The sequence below is a fragment of the Dasypus novemcinctus genome, chromosome 13, assembly GCF_030445035.2.
Source record: "Dasypus novemcinctus isolate mDasNov1 chromosome 13, mDasNov1.1.hap2, whole genome shotgun sequence".
Taxonomy (NCBI): Eukaryota; Metazoa; Chordata; class Mammalia; order Cingulata; family Dasypodidae; genus Dasypus; species Dasypus novemcinctus.
Genome location: NC_080685.1, coordinates 96,499,143 through 96,514,261, shown reverse-complemented (window position 1 = coordinate 96,514,261; position 15,119 = coordinate 96,499,143). Strand labels below are relative to the sequence as shown.

The 15,119-nt window shown below is 42.3% G+C and overlaps 1 protein-coding gene and 1 non-coding gene across 6 annotated transcripts in view; both read right to left on the bottom strand.

The window, feature by feature from the left end:
* The window catches only part of HHAT (hedgehog acyltransferase), a 373,363-nt gene that overhangs the window by 48,995 nt on the left and 309,249 nt on the right, over positions 1 to 15,119 (bottom strand). For all 5 annotated transcript variants that reach the window (XM_058275157.2, XM_071207710.1, XM_058275159.1 and 2 more), the window contains one exon: positions 13,107 to 13,251. In XM_058275157.2, coding sequence (XP_058131140.1) covers positions 13,107 to 13,251 — 145 coding nt within the window. The remainder of the gene's footprint in view (positions 1 to 13,106; positions 13,252 to 15,119) is intronic.
* Positions 5,101 to 5,262, bottom strand: LOC111759928 (U1 spliceosomal RNA). Its single transcript, XR_002793769.2, has one exon. It is a non-coding gene; the product is annotated as a U1 spliceosomal RNA (small nuclear RNA).

The window sequence follows — 15,119 nt, the reverse complement described above, 5'->3', positions numbered from 1 at the left end:
TCTCATGAAGTAGAGTCTATTCCCCATCCCATTGAATTTGGACTGGCTTTATGACTTGCTTTGGCCAAAAGTGACAGTGTGCCAGTTCTGAGTCTAAGCCTGAAAAGGCCTTGAACACTTTCTTCTTCCTCTGTTAGACCACTATGACTGCTATGTGAACAAGCTTGGGCAGGTCTGCTAAAAGATAAGAGAGAAGCAGGAAGCAGAGCCGAGTCAGCCAATTCATCCCAAGAAAGGTATCAGATGTGAGAGCCCTGCTAGGATCAGCAAATCCAACCCACAGCTGACTCAAAGATACATGAACAAGACTGTTCTAGACCAATTGATCCTAAGTTGACACTCATACTCATGAGCTCAATAAATGATTGTTCTTTTAAGCCATTAAGTTTTGGGGTGGTTTGCTTTGCAATAGTAGCTACCTGATGAGTGCTAACCCAATCATTATCTAATCCTCATCATTACTTCTTTTCCATTAGGCTAGGATAAAGATAATGGAGGGCAGAGTAGCCCTCTTTCCTCTAGAGTGATAATCTTCAAATTGGGTTATGCATAATCCTAAGTGTATAGTAAGACTTTCTAAGGCATAAACAAAATGGATAATTGTATAATACTTGATTTCCAGATACTCCACTTCTATATATACCCTTTTGTAAAATTAACCTGAGAAGATTCCTGAGATTAAGGTTCTCTGGTCCCCTTCTCCTCTCATAAAAATAACCTTTCTCCTAAAGCACACATGTGCAAAACAAACCAACAAGAAAAGAAAAAGAGAGGAGAGGGGAGGGGAGGGAAGGGGAGGGGAGGGGAGGGGAGGGGAGGAAAGAACCTTCTTCCTAATTTACAAAGGAAAGCCAAACCTCTCACCTGCCCTTATCTTATTACAGGATATTCTCAAGGGAGCTGGGAAATTGTCAGGAGTGTCTACAAAAGCAATTCCATCCCTAGGCATATACCCAACAAAAATGCACGCATATACTCTTCACAGCATATGCGTAAGATTGCTCATAGAAGCTAATAGTGACTATGTTCATCAACAGTAGAATGGGTAAATGTAAGTGGCACATTCACACAACGGAATACTTTACAGTGGAAAGCAGGAAAGATCTACAATCACACACAAAAATACAAATGAATTTCTCAAACATTGTATTGAACAAAAGAAGCCAGATACAAAATAGTACATATTAAATGGTTTCGTGTATATAAAGCACAAAAACTAATTCTCCACAAAAGGCTGCATATTTATAAATCAGAATAGGGCAGGTAGTAACTGATATGGGTCAGGAGAAAAGGCCTTTACATACTGGTTATACAGGCATGTTCACAGAAAAAATTCATATGATGAGTGTATTTTTCCAGGCTATGAAACAATTCAAAGAAAAACTTTTTTTTAAAAGTCGAGGGCACAAAATAAAGGAACATTTAGATAATTCCTTTAATAAAATCATCATAAATTCCTACTCCATCACGTTAAAAGTGTATTTCAATGGAATTTTACCTGCTATGCTTAGTAATTATTTATCAAAATAGTATTGCCTTTGAGTTATTTTGAACTGTGTGCTAATTACAATTGTAATAACTTAATCCCGGAGAAAAATGTTTGCATTTCTAGCTTTATGATAATTGGAAATTTTAAAAGTGCTACATTATAGTTTACACTCTGTCTGTACAATTTTGTAGGTTATGGAAAAATATATAATGACCTTTATCCATCATAATGTAAACTGTAATCCAGAGTTAGGAGCAAGGCTTCAAGATGTGTTCATGAATTGCAACAAATGTACCACACTAATGAAGGATGTTGTTGATGTGGGAAAGCGTGGGAGGGGGAGGGAGTGGGGCATATGGTAATCCCTTATTTATTTTGTAACATTTATGTTATCTAAAGCTTCTTTAAACATAAAAAAAATTTAATTAAAAAAATGCTACAGAAAAGTGTGTTAACAGCTCAAGGAAATAACTTTCAGACAAGTGTGGGAGAAATAACATTAAAAAAGAGATCAAGGAAATATGACTGTGAAGGATCTTGTTCAGATATTTTTAAAAAGATGACAGTAGATATCGAATAACTAAGTTATTTAGAATTTATGCTATTTAAAAAGGTCAGTTTTATTTTTAAAAGTCAATATTTATAATATGGCTGAAATTAGATCTTTCCCAAGTATTTAAATCTGTAATAAAAGAATTTAGGTATCTACTATTAAAAGCATAACAGGGTTACTAATTTTTCAAAGTTACTTTATTAAGGGCACATAAGCAAAAAAAAAAAGTTATACAAAAAAATGATTCACTACAAAAGAATATCCCCAAACATCCTTCCTTAATAACCTGTCATAATGGTATTTTCCACCTGCATTGGTCAGGAAGCTTTTGATTATAAGTGACAAAAATTCAACCAAAATGGAAGAGTTTGGTGATTTTACCAAACTCTCAGTGAAAAGTCTGAGATTTTACCCTTGTGATGGTTTGAAGTAGTATGTACCCTAGGAAAGTTATGTTCTTAAAGTTAATCCATTCCTGTGGGTGTGGACCCATTGGTAAGTAGGATCTATTGGTGAGTAGGATGTTACCTGAAGACATGACCCACCTCACTCAGGGCGGGTCTTAATCGTCTTACTGGAGTCTTTTTATAAGAGAATGAAATTCAGATGAACAAAAAAGAGAAAGCCAAGGAAGCAAAAACCTGAAAGCAACGAAACCTGGAAGGAAAGGGAGAGACCAGCAGATGCTGCCATGTGCCTTGCCATGTGACAAAGGAGTCCAAAATCCGGGGCAGCTGGTCTTTGGGGAGAAAGCATCACCTGACAATGCCTGGATTTGGACCTTTTTCTCAGCCTTAGAATTCTAAGCTAAAAAATTCCCATTGTTAAAAGCCAACCCACTTCATATATCTGCATTTCAGCAGCCTAGCAAGCTAGAGCAACCCCACTGGCAAGCAAATATCAAGGATGTTGGCAGAAGACAGAAGACTCCTGGGTCAGAGATGAAGGACTCTACTACTCAAAGCAAACAGGAATTATTCATACAAATGACTTAGCATTTGTGCTATCTCCCTGAGCCCCTGTTCCCACAAGGCACCATGAAGAGGGCCAGATGACACCATACTCAGTGGGTTGTATTATGGCAGATAAACCCTGGGCTTAGGAAATCCAATTCTTTTATAATAGACAGTATACCTGACTGACTTTTGCCCCAGAGGAGACATTATCTTTATTATACTGGAGTAAACAAACCCGCCCTTTGCTTCTGAGAAAGACACTCTCTTCCAACACTGTTTACTATACAAATATTCTTGAAAAGATAGTTAGGACCAAAGACAGTGCCACTGTTCCCAAGACAAAAGGAAACATACAAAGAAAACCTGGAGAATTCTCTCACAGCAAGGAGTAAGTTTTAAAAAAAGAAAAGACCCAAAAACATTCCTGCAACTGAAAAGTACACAGATGTGTTGGTCTCAGACACTCCTGGATCTAGGGGCTCAAAAAAAACGTAAGGCCTCAGTTTCCAATTTGCAGCTCTGCCTTCCTGTGAGTTGGCTTCTCTCTCCACATGGCTCTCCACTGATGGTGGGAAGAAGGCAGCCCACAGCTCCAACCCAACATCTTGCCCCCTCAGCAACCTCAAAGGAAGGGCAGCCATGTCTCTTTTCTGCCAGTTCCAACAAAAGTTCTAGAACTGCACTGCACAGGGGGTGAACCACACCAACTGGCCCATCCTGCATCACACGCTGATCCCCTGCATCTTGGAGATGGAGTACTTCCCACCGGTATCTGGCAGACTGGAAGTAGGTTTATTCCCAAAGGAAAACCAGGGTACTGTACCAAAGAATGGGGAACAAACGCTGGGCAGGCAAAACCGTAACTGTTCCCCTGCATCCTGATCTAAATTCCCTCAAGATAGATCTCACACATCTGCTTCTGTGAAATTCAAGTATCCATTCTTTCTACAGGCATGTTCCCATTTTACAATGGCTAAGGACATATACAAATTGCTGTTTCATAATCAAATCTCTTTTGAGATTTGGAAGCTGGAAGGGGCAAGGAAACAGATGGTCCCCTTTAGCTTTGATCCCCACTCCCCTCAGATGGCACCATCGTCTGTTTGCTCATTGTTTTTTTTGTTGTTGTTCATTGTCTGTTCCCTGTTTTTGCTTGTTGTCTGCTCACTGCCTGTTTGTTTCTTCTTTAGGAGGTACCAGGAACCAAACCTGTTACCTGAGCCACATCTGCCGCTTCCCCTTAGCCTTTAGAAGGAACCAGCCCTGCCAACACTTCAACCTTAGCCCAGCGAAACTGATTTTGGACCTCCTGAATTGTAGGAGAATTAAATTATATTTAAAGCCATGACATTTGTGGTTATTTGTTATAGCAGCCGTAGGAAAGTAATTCACTTGGCAACGTAAAGCAAGTGGTCAGTGCCCAGGGCACCTGTAAAACTGAAGCAAACTCAATAACTGCACAGAACTTTCCCCAAAGCTGAGGAACCTGTTGGCAAAGAATCTTGCTAGATTTTCCCTTCTGCTACAAAAGTGTTACTAAATCCTATATTAAATATGCTTAAAACCTTTAACATTTTAAAAAATGTAATAATTTGAGGAGATATCTAGTAAAAAGAATATTATGGTTACTGGTGTATGTGATAGAAACTAGAAAACAATTTCCATTCCAAACTCAATCCTTGGCATAAGGCAATAGCCCCAGAGGTAGGTGATAAAGAACAAGGCCCTTCCCACTTTATACTCAGCTGGCACGCATCAGCAGAGCTGGTGGGGAACTATTTCTGCACCCATTGCCAAATAGTATAAGAGTAATGCATCAGGCAGAAGACCGAATTAATAACATAAAGTCTAAGGCATGTGGTTTATTTCAGAAACCACAAAAGTACTGTGATCCCAAGTGATTCCCTGGTTTGGACCTTGGAGTCTATGCTTGGGAAATCTGCTGTAGACATCCTAAAACAAATTTACTACATATCACTTGGCAAGCAGTTTTATTATATATGAAGTTTAACTTAGACCATAAAGGGGACTATATTAAGTTTTTATTCATATTTTGACTTGGTTTTAATTTCTATTACCCTATTTGCTATCCATATTTTGGCCAAGGAAGAGAGAAAAGGCAGTCCCCACTACCACAAATTATAAAGTTGAGGTTCCCACATTTGGGGAAATCGCAGGGGTCAGCACATCCAGAGTGCAGTGGATCAGCTTGCCCTGGGAAAGCCACCTTCGCGATCATGGTACCTCCCCAGCCAGGTTGCAATATATATATGTATTTATTTATTTTATAGTAAAAGCTATGAATTTACAAAACAAACACATGCAAACATCATATAGGGGCCCCCTATATCACCCCACTACCACCATGTGTTGTTGCAAAACATTTGTTACACATTATGAAAGAATATCATCAAAATATTACTACTAACTATAGTCTATAGATTGAAATATACTTTTAATACCACCCTGTATATATATGATTAGGAGCAAGAAGATCGGTGGCCAGTGAGAGGTCAATGGTAAGCTAAAATAAAGAAATTTCAAATATTATATGTTAACAAATCAGCAAAAATGCAAAATTATTTTATTAGAACTTGATAAACTGTGTCTAAGCCATGCTGGTCTTTACTGATATCCTATTTTAAAATTCTGCTCAAAATTAATTCATGGGAACTCCTAGCTAGCAGGAAGAGTTCACGAGATCTCACAGAAAGTGAGTTGTAAAGGCACTCTGGTTCAAACTCCTTTCGAGATAGTTTAGGAATTCTCTCAGCTTTAACATAACCCCAAGCATGCTGCTGGATGAGGACTCCTGCTCACAGATGGGGTAACTCCTGGAATGCTTTTAGGAAAACTGATCCTCAAGGCTTTCGAGTGACGGGACTGCATGGCATAGAGGAAAGACACCAAGGCTTCTGAAAGTCTTGAAATTCAGATTCCAAAAATGGCCAGTGATGAACCATTGTGTAAACTGCTTAACCTCTGTCTACATATCAACCAGTACTACGCGTGGGAAGTCCTGCTCCTCTGACTCTTCTAGAACTTGCAGAGGATCCAGTAAGGCAGAAGCAGAGTCAATCAGAGCAATGAAAACTCCATCTAATGGCAAGGGAGAGTGAAGATGGTGAAACAAAGTCATCACAAAGGACAGCCTCTGAGACATTAACACCTGCCCTCTGTCTTCTCTCATCAAAAATGAATTTTTAGACCCAAGATTTTAAGATGATGTGAGGGGAATGAGTTTCTATTTAATCAAAACCCTCCAGAATTTCCAGTGCAACCCAGTTCAGCTTTAAATAAAATGCCTGTCCAGAACCATTTGAATCAGCAGACAAATAAACTGCTTGGACAAGCTAGTAATCAGGGAGAAAATATACTTTCTCCTCTCTCAGCTAGAAATAGCAGCGAATAAGGGGCATGTAAAGGGTCTGACCTGCATAAGAAAATTAGTAGCATCTCTCTTGTTGCAATCTGGAGGGGAAAGAACCAAATTCTCTTTGCCCTGGCTGGACCACTCCAGGAGCCGTGTTTAAGTGAAGCTTGCTGAACTAGATTAAGTAACAAGAACAAAGGAAAACAAACGTGGGGGTAAGGGTAGGTGGGTGAGGGAGATGGGGGTGTGTACATTAAGAGGTCAGGAAAGAGAATATTTGGTAGATGTCATACCTCCACTGAGCTCCCATCACATTGCTGCAAAAACCCTAGATTCAGGATCCATGGCCCCACCTCTTGGAAGGTGAGTTTGCCCCTTTCTTGCAAAGCCCCATGTCTTCCCTGCCCCCCCAAAATACATAAAATTCTCAGCTCCCTCAAGTCCAGATTTATTTCCCATGTATACCCATCCCCCTTGACTATTCTTCCTCTCCCACCGCCTCAGTAGCAGGGAACTCTGCAAGGATGCTTAGGTCAGAATTGGTTTCTAGGGCCTAGCCTAGCAGATTTGCAGTTAAAATTCGTTTATATTTTTGAGTTATAGCGCAATCATCAACTGCTTGTTTAAGACATTAACTTATTCTTCAATGTAAAGGATTCAAGGTAGACACGAGAAAGTCCTTCCATCAACAAAGGCTTTCAAGTGCCAAAGTAAGAAGCCACCTGCCCTTGTCTCTGCAAAGCATGACAGTAAAGTCCATCCTAGAGCAGGAGCGTGGACTAAATCCCCAGCAACATCCTTCTCAGATCCATGGACCCAAGCTACATTCTTTAAATATGTATGTTGAGGCTTCAACATCCACACTTCTCCAGCAGCTGGAAGTAAATTTCGGTAGCGAAAGTTTGTAAAGCACAGGGATTTTTCTAAAGCAAAACTAGAGAGTTCTTATTTTCCACTGAATTAAACATTACTTCTCCAACCTCAGCAGCAGAGACAGCATTTATTGATAAAAAATTGCTTGTGTGGGGCATGCACCAGAGCCTTGGGCTCACTCAGCATTTTCACCCCTTGGGTGGTGCTAGTTTGGACTACTGCCTTCTACTGTCTGGACAGCAGGCAGTGTGCACAGCAGAAGGGGGCGGGGTAGGGGGCTGGGGTCTGGATTTACAACCTCATAGCAACAACCCCAGAGACCAGGAGAGAGGTTTTTAAATTAAGCTTTGTAGCTTAAAGCAAACCAATTAGTCTAAATTCAGTAAAGCTAGAGAGAACTACTGGCCTTAAGATAACTCCTCCAAGCCAATCATTAGACACCTTGAGGGATGTGAGTGATGCTAGGAAAAGGCTACCTGAGAACTACTGAGGTTTCATCTTCTAAGACGTACCTGTATCCACACCCCAAATAATCCCTAACCCTCAGATGTCCATCTGTCCTTCCATTCTCCCGCAGTTGTCACTGAGGTGAGATCTATTAGAGGGATGCAGTGCAGGGGGCTCTTCCTGCCTCTGCAGCAGCAATCAGGCCTGAAAGGCACAGAGTGACCCGCGTGGTTACCCCAAGAAAGAGGCACCTGCCTGGGAAACTTGAAGTCCAGACACTGCTGAAACGCTCTCCATTCCCCCCAGGCAGGCTTCCACACTCACTTCATGGCATTTTCCTCCATGTGTGGAGATGGGTCTTGACCAACAGATCCTCCATTCATGGCAGAAGAAAGAGACTGGAGACAAGCAGGCTGTTAGCGTCCGAGCTGACTGATCAGCGGCTACCTGTACAGGCTGGCAATCCCTTATCTGAAACCTTTCACCCAGATGAATTTCAGAATTCAGCTATTTGGGATTTTGGAAAGCTAATATATTAACACCCTCAGCAGCATTTGATGAAGCACTTATAAACTCACTGGTTCGTTTCCTAGGGCTGCTATCACTAATTACCACAGATGTGCTGACTTAAAACAACAGAATTTTTTTTCCTCATAGTTCTGAGGGCCAGAAGTCCAAACCCATGGTGTCAGCAAGGCCAAGCTCCCTCTGGAGGCTCTTGGAGATTATCCCTCCTCGCTCTTCCAGCTTCTGGTGGCTGCAGCATTCCTCAGCTTGACCCTGTGGCTGCAATCCAATCTCTCGCCTCTGTCTTCCCATGACCTGCTCTCTGTGTGCCTCTCCTCCGTGTCTCTTATCACTAGGTTTAGGGCCCATCTGGATAATCCAAGGGGTTCTCACCATGAGATCCTTAACTCAATTACACCTACAAAGACTTCTTCCAAATAAGGTTTCATTGACAGCTTTTGGGGATAAGATACGGACATGTCCTTTTGAGGGTCATCATCCAACTCACTACATTCAATGAATTTTTAGTAACAACACAATATTCATAGTAATCTTCTATCAGGTCAGGTTGAATTTTGTCACCAAATGAGTTACGAAAAGAAATCTAGACTTTCAAGTATCATGGATTAGGCACCATCTGGTTCCCTTTCCCCTGAGATATCTAAACTCAAATATTCAGTGTCAGAGGCCCACAGCAGGCAATAGATAAATGTGGCAACTTCTAAAAACCCAGCAGACATTCCTTGACTTAGGAGGCCCACAGGACAGACCATCTGAGATACAACCAGATATCTGTGGAGAATCCCCGAAACAGAAAATGCCTAGTTACCTAAGCTTCCCCAGCCTCATAGCACAGGAGAGAAATGATTCCATAGAACCCTCCATATTGTGAGAAACCAAATCCTTGGGTGTATCAGTCAGCCAAAGGGGTGCTGATGCAAAATACCAGAAATTGGTTGGTTTTTATAAAGGGTATTTATTTGGGGTACGAGCTTACAGATACCAGGCCATAAAGCATAAGTTACTTCCCTCACCAAAGTCTTTCTCCACGTGTTGGAACAAGATGGCTGCTGATGTCTGCCAGGGTTCAGGCTTCCTGGGTTCCTCCCTTCCTGGGGCTTGCTTCCCTCTGGGTCCAAGGTTCCTTTCTTCCCCAGGGCTTGCTTCTTCCTGGGCTCAAGGTTCCTCTCTCCCTGGGGCTTGCTTCTTTTTCCTCTGTGAGCTTACTTATTGGAGCTGCAGCTTAAGTCTTCAGCATCAAACTCCAACATCAAAAACCCTCAACTCTGTCCTTTGCCATGTCTTTTATCTGTGGGTCCCCACCCACCAAGGGGTAGGGACTCAATGCCCAAATGACATGGCCCAATCAAAGCCCTAATCATAATTTAATCACACCCAACTACAGACCAGATTACAGACATAATCCAATATCTATTTTTGGAATTCATAACCATATCGAACTGCTACATTGGGACACAAATCCTATGATATGGCCAAACTTGACAACAGTAGTATCAAGACAGCAGCAGCAGGCCAGATTCTTCAGAGACCTGACCTGCCATGTCTAATCTTAACTCTACAGGGCACAGGGAAAGTTATGTTTTAGTTTGAAGGAGACAGAACGCCTTACAGCTATTTGCTCTCCTCTCTGCCCCCTTAACTGCCAGCATTTCCAAGTTCTGCCTCTCACCCTCTTCTTCTCTCACTCTGCACATGCTCCCTCGCTAATTGCATCCACTCCCATAGCCTCACCTACAACCTTTATGCCTGTGACTCCTGCATCTGAATCTTTAGCCCTACCCTCCTGCCCAAATGCAACTCATAGTTTCAACTGCCTCTTGGGCACCCCCACCTTGGTTGCCCTCTCTGGATATGGCAGAGACCACTGATGCCCACTGGTATGTGTTGTGTGTGTTTCCCCACAGCTTCCTGACTTCTAGCAAGCCAATACAGCATGAAAAGAAATGCTGCATGTCACCTCTGATGGAGGTATTTAAGTACCTCGTATCCCATCCCTTGTACTTTTCCCTTCCATCATGCCAGGGCAAGATGGTAGAGAATCAAACAAAAACCTTCTAGGTCCTGGAGTCACTGCTTAGAAAAAACCACCAAACTCAGCAAATAAATGCACTACCTTCACTCTCCCACCCTACACCAGCATGGGACATGACTCCCTGGGATAAGCCTCCCTGGCATCAAGGTATTATTACCTTGTACCAACCAGTGATGCATTTGGAAAAAGACCTTGACCAAAGTAGTTTTTTTGGGTAAGAGATTTCAAGAGTCGAGAGGTCATTACAGAGGTTATCCTTATGCACATCTCAGGAGCTCTCACTGATGTAAACAGGGGTGCTCCCAAGGACTCCAGAGATAACTAGAGACTAAAGGAAGGACAGACAACTCCATGAAATCAGCACCCTGTCAATGGGTCTTACTTTGGAATATGTAATAACAGAGTTGGAATCATTTATAATTTCCCTACCCATGGTTTTTCTACCCATTTTATTTGAACCTATAGTTACCACTATACCAATCAAATATATGTCCCAAATACTTGAATCTTCATGTCTATTCATATGCCAGTTAAGCCCTGAATCTCAACAGAGTGACCAACTTCTACTCTCCAGTTCATTGAACTTGCCAAGGTCAATGAACAGAATGATGATGATGGACAACCCCCATTCCAAAAAGCAAAGAGCGTCTACAACTTCAAGTAAAACAGTTCCTTCCACCTGCCCCATAAGTTCTAAGGCCCCTCTCAATCTAAAGCAGAGTGGGCATCACCATCCCCAAATCCTCAAGATTTGAGGAATGAGCAAACATAAGGGGGGATTGCAGCCATGGACCAAAGTAGATGTATCATTGTAATAACAGAAGAAATTGTAACACTGATATATGGATAGAGGTGAACAAAGGTTCTGAGGGGAGGTAGAGGAAAAAATGGGTGAGACATAGGACATTTTTAGGGAATTGGAATTGTTCTGAGTGATTTTTGCAATGATGATACAAGCCATTATATATTTTGTCAAAACCTATAAAATTCTACTGTGCAAAGTGTAAACCATAACGTACACTAAAGACCATGGTTAGTAGCAATGCTTCCACATTTGTTCATCAATTGTAACAAATGTACCACACTAATGTAAGATGTTACTAATAGGGGAAAGTGTGAGAGGGGGAGGGAGTGGGAATATGGGAATCCCCTATATTTTCAATTTAATCTTTCTGTAATCTAAAACTTCTTCAAAAAGAAAGTTAAAAAAGAAAGGAAAAAGCCACCAGATGCACATTAAAGTATGACAGGAATAAGCTTCTATGGTGTACAGTTTCTGAGATTTTGGAGTTATCGGACATAGGAGCTAGTGTTAATTACAACAATACATCTGCTTCTCCACCTGGCAAATTCCTTTCTACTCCTCAATACTCAGATTCAAAAACCACCTCCTCCATGCAGCCCAATGTCCAAGGAAAAGCCAGCAAGTGCAGTCATAGGCACTCCACCCTGTGACCTCTGCAATTTGCTCATACCTCAGCCAGTATCTGAATCTACGGCTATTTCTGTTGGCATGCCTGGGTTCCACATTTTGTGTGCCTCTTTTTTCATCTCTGTATTTTCAGTACCTTGCAAGTAGTGAGTGCCTGACATGTTTGATTTACTGGAGCAAAGATCAGAGCCTTCTCACTCATGTGATAAGCAAATTACAAGTCAGCAATTTTTCCTGAGTCACCATGTTCTTGACAGGCTGCTATGTACTGGGGAAGGAGGCAAGAGAAGTAAAAAACACTGTCACTTACCTCAAGGAGCATTTTCATCTTTAGATCCTTTGCAACCCATTATCTTTATTAAAGGTCAGCTTTTTTAAAAAATTACATGGTCTTTTCAAGAACTAAGAGATAAAACATCTCTCAGAAAGCAAGATCAAAGAGGGGGTTTATAATGACAAGATTAAAGTAGAGCAGGGCTCGCTCTCAGCTCTTCAGAGCCTGGCTCACCCAAATCTGCCACAGTGTAGACCCATGATCTGGCATTCTAGGATCAAACAGCTGTGCTTGTGTTATTTCTGGTGTGAGAAGAGCTGCAGCCAAAGTACTGCTGGCTGCACCAGGACCAAGATGTGGAGATGACAGGCTAGCCACGCACGGTCACATTAACTCGGCTTGACAAAGCTTTCCAAACCAAAAGCACAAAACTGTAATGGTTAGGGAAAGAGAACAGGGACTCTTTCCTGGAAAAACATGGTGAATTGGCTAAAGTAATATGCACTGTGAGTAGTTCCAGTTCTCTTAAGGATGAGATGTAACTCTTAGTCCTGGCCCAGGGAAATGGTGACCATACTTGATGATCAATTATCATTGCAATTTTTCACAGTAATTCCCACATATGAATATTTAACCTGCTGTAGGTGTGGATGCTGAGTGGATCCACTTAATGTGCATTAAATGTAATGTCAGCTGCTAGTGCTAGCATCCCTGTGTTTAGACCAAGACAGGAGTTTAGACAACACAGGGGTGATGTCCCCAGCTGCAGAAGTGCACAGTGGGGCTTCTTGAATTTCCAGAGTGATAAAAAAGAAAGTTAGACTGCAAGGTTGGGACCTACAGGCAGGAGGGAAGATGAGGAAAAATAATAAAATTTGGAGAGGTACCTTGGTCGAAGGGAATGTAGAGTTTGGGAGAGAGAGGAGACATTTTTATGTTCAGTATGTGGTAGATGTAAGGCCCATCTAAATAGAGGACCTTTAAAGTCACAGCTAACCATAGGAAATTGTTTCTAGCGGTATTTTTGTAGGTTATATATCATGACTATAACAAGGAATGCCTACCCCCAAATCATCCATAATATCAACTGCAAGGCCATACTCGGAAAACAACAAAATTGTCTCAAAACAGCACTGCCAGGCAACTTACCTTGTATGAAGATCCTGTTCCAATAGGTTTTTCCAACTTGATTTCCCCCGAGAAACACCAGGTTGGACAGGATGAGCATTGAGGTGGAACACGAGGCAAAGGCAGCATGGAATCGCCGGCGAGCTCGTGGGGAGAGGAATTGGGCCTAAGGGGGAAAGTGCAAGAGGGATTCTCATCACAAGGGTAGGAAAGAACAAAGCCGCAGTGTCATCCAAGGCCTTCTCTGTCACCAGCTCAGGATGCCTTCCCCAGAGCCTGAGGAGGTCAGCATCTGAGCAACTCTCAAAACCTAAAATTTCCAGTCCTGTAAAATGCTTCTCCTCATCTAAGGAAAAAATGAATTTACCCAAGTCCTTCCTATTGCCAAAATGGACTTCCCTTTGACATGTGTAATACAAAGACTGAATCTAGTTGAGGTTTATTCCCCCTACCCACCCAGCTGGAATGTGTGCCCATGCCTGCCTGCAGGTACATCTGTAGATGCAACCCCTGTTTAAACAGCTCTCCCTAATAACTAACATAGTTTCATGTAGTGAGGTCAAGATCAGGGCAATCTTTTTATTATTATTTATTATTTAAATCTTTCCAAATACTCCCCTTACCCACCTACCCTAACCTACCTTTTCTCTCTGCATATTTGCTGTTTCTAGTGCTTTTGTACAATTTTTGTCCTTACGTGCCTTCCTTATTTCACTGAGCATGTGTCCAAGGTCTTTCCATGGTGCAGCCTGTCTCAGAACTTCATTCTCTCATATGGCCAAATAATATTCCAGCATGTATACACACCTCATTTTTGTTGATCCATTCATTGTTGATGGGCACTTGGGTGGTTTCCCCAGAGTGATCTCTGGGTCATTAACTTGACCCTGGAAGCCAACCAACCACTCTGTACATCTGAACCACTATGAGGAGGAACTCCATAAAAGAAGGAGAAGACTGCGTTCAAGTCTAATTCCACTCCTGGAATCAGAGCTCAGGGGACATGCTCCACTGAGAATGAGAACATAGTGGCATTAGAGAATGGAGGCTTGTCGGGATCCTGGAAATAGCAGGGGCTGGAGCTCTGTTTTCCAGCTATGATGATGAAGAATTCTGTTTGTCCATCCTAGGTCTTCACTGCACTTTACGCTCCCCTGTTCACATTTCCTTGTCAACTCCATAAAGCTAACAAAGCCTTTATTTCTCAGCACTGACCACTCTGGTGGCCCGCGTGAGTGAGGTCATGGTGCCACATCTGGGGTGTTTGAGCCCCAGCAGCGCATCCAAGAGACGGTCCCCTGGGACTGCATATTCAGATGCAGCCGGCCATGTGGGGCCCCAGGATTCCTGAGAAATACCTCCGCCTAACCCGAAGGCACAGAAAAGAGAGAAATCCAAAGGCTTAAGGATATTTCTTTCTCCTGAAACCTGCACAACTCTGAGGCCACATGCATGCTGATTTCAGGATTCTGACTTTATTCTGATTGCTAGTTACAAATGGAATTCTGAATTACCCAATGGCAACAATCAATGCAATACCTGAAAGGAAAAAAGGACTAAACTAGAGGGTGAGTGTCTAGCTGGAGGTTTACATTTGTCTACTGACCCCACTGTGGATCATCTAGGGCTACTTTGTAAGTCTTGGTCTGTGTTCCCTCAAAACCTACAGAAATGGATTCTTGTCCCCCTCTCCTTTCCTTTCCCAGGGCCTGTAGTGTGTACTCAGCTCTAGCTGCTACCGTATCTGTACCCCATCCATGGTTCTCTCCTCCAACAGCACTTTGGAGCATGGCTTTACTGCCACGGGTAAGGTGGCACTTGACTGCCTAACTTGTCTGCCTAGACAGGATTACTCTGAAAAGGTGATGCTGACATGTCCCTGGGCAAAGGTCATTGGGCAGGATGACCTCTTTCTATCTCGGCCTCTCTCTCTCTCCCAGCTCTAGGAGGGGAAGAGCAAGAGAAGAGCAAGTACAGGGATGTTATCAAACAGGACCAGAAATGAGATAACTACAAAGTATAAAACCTAGTAAT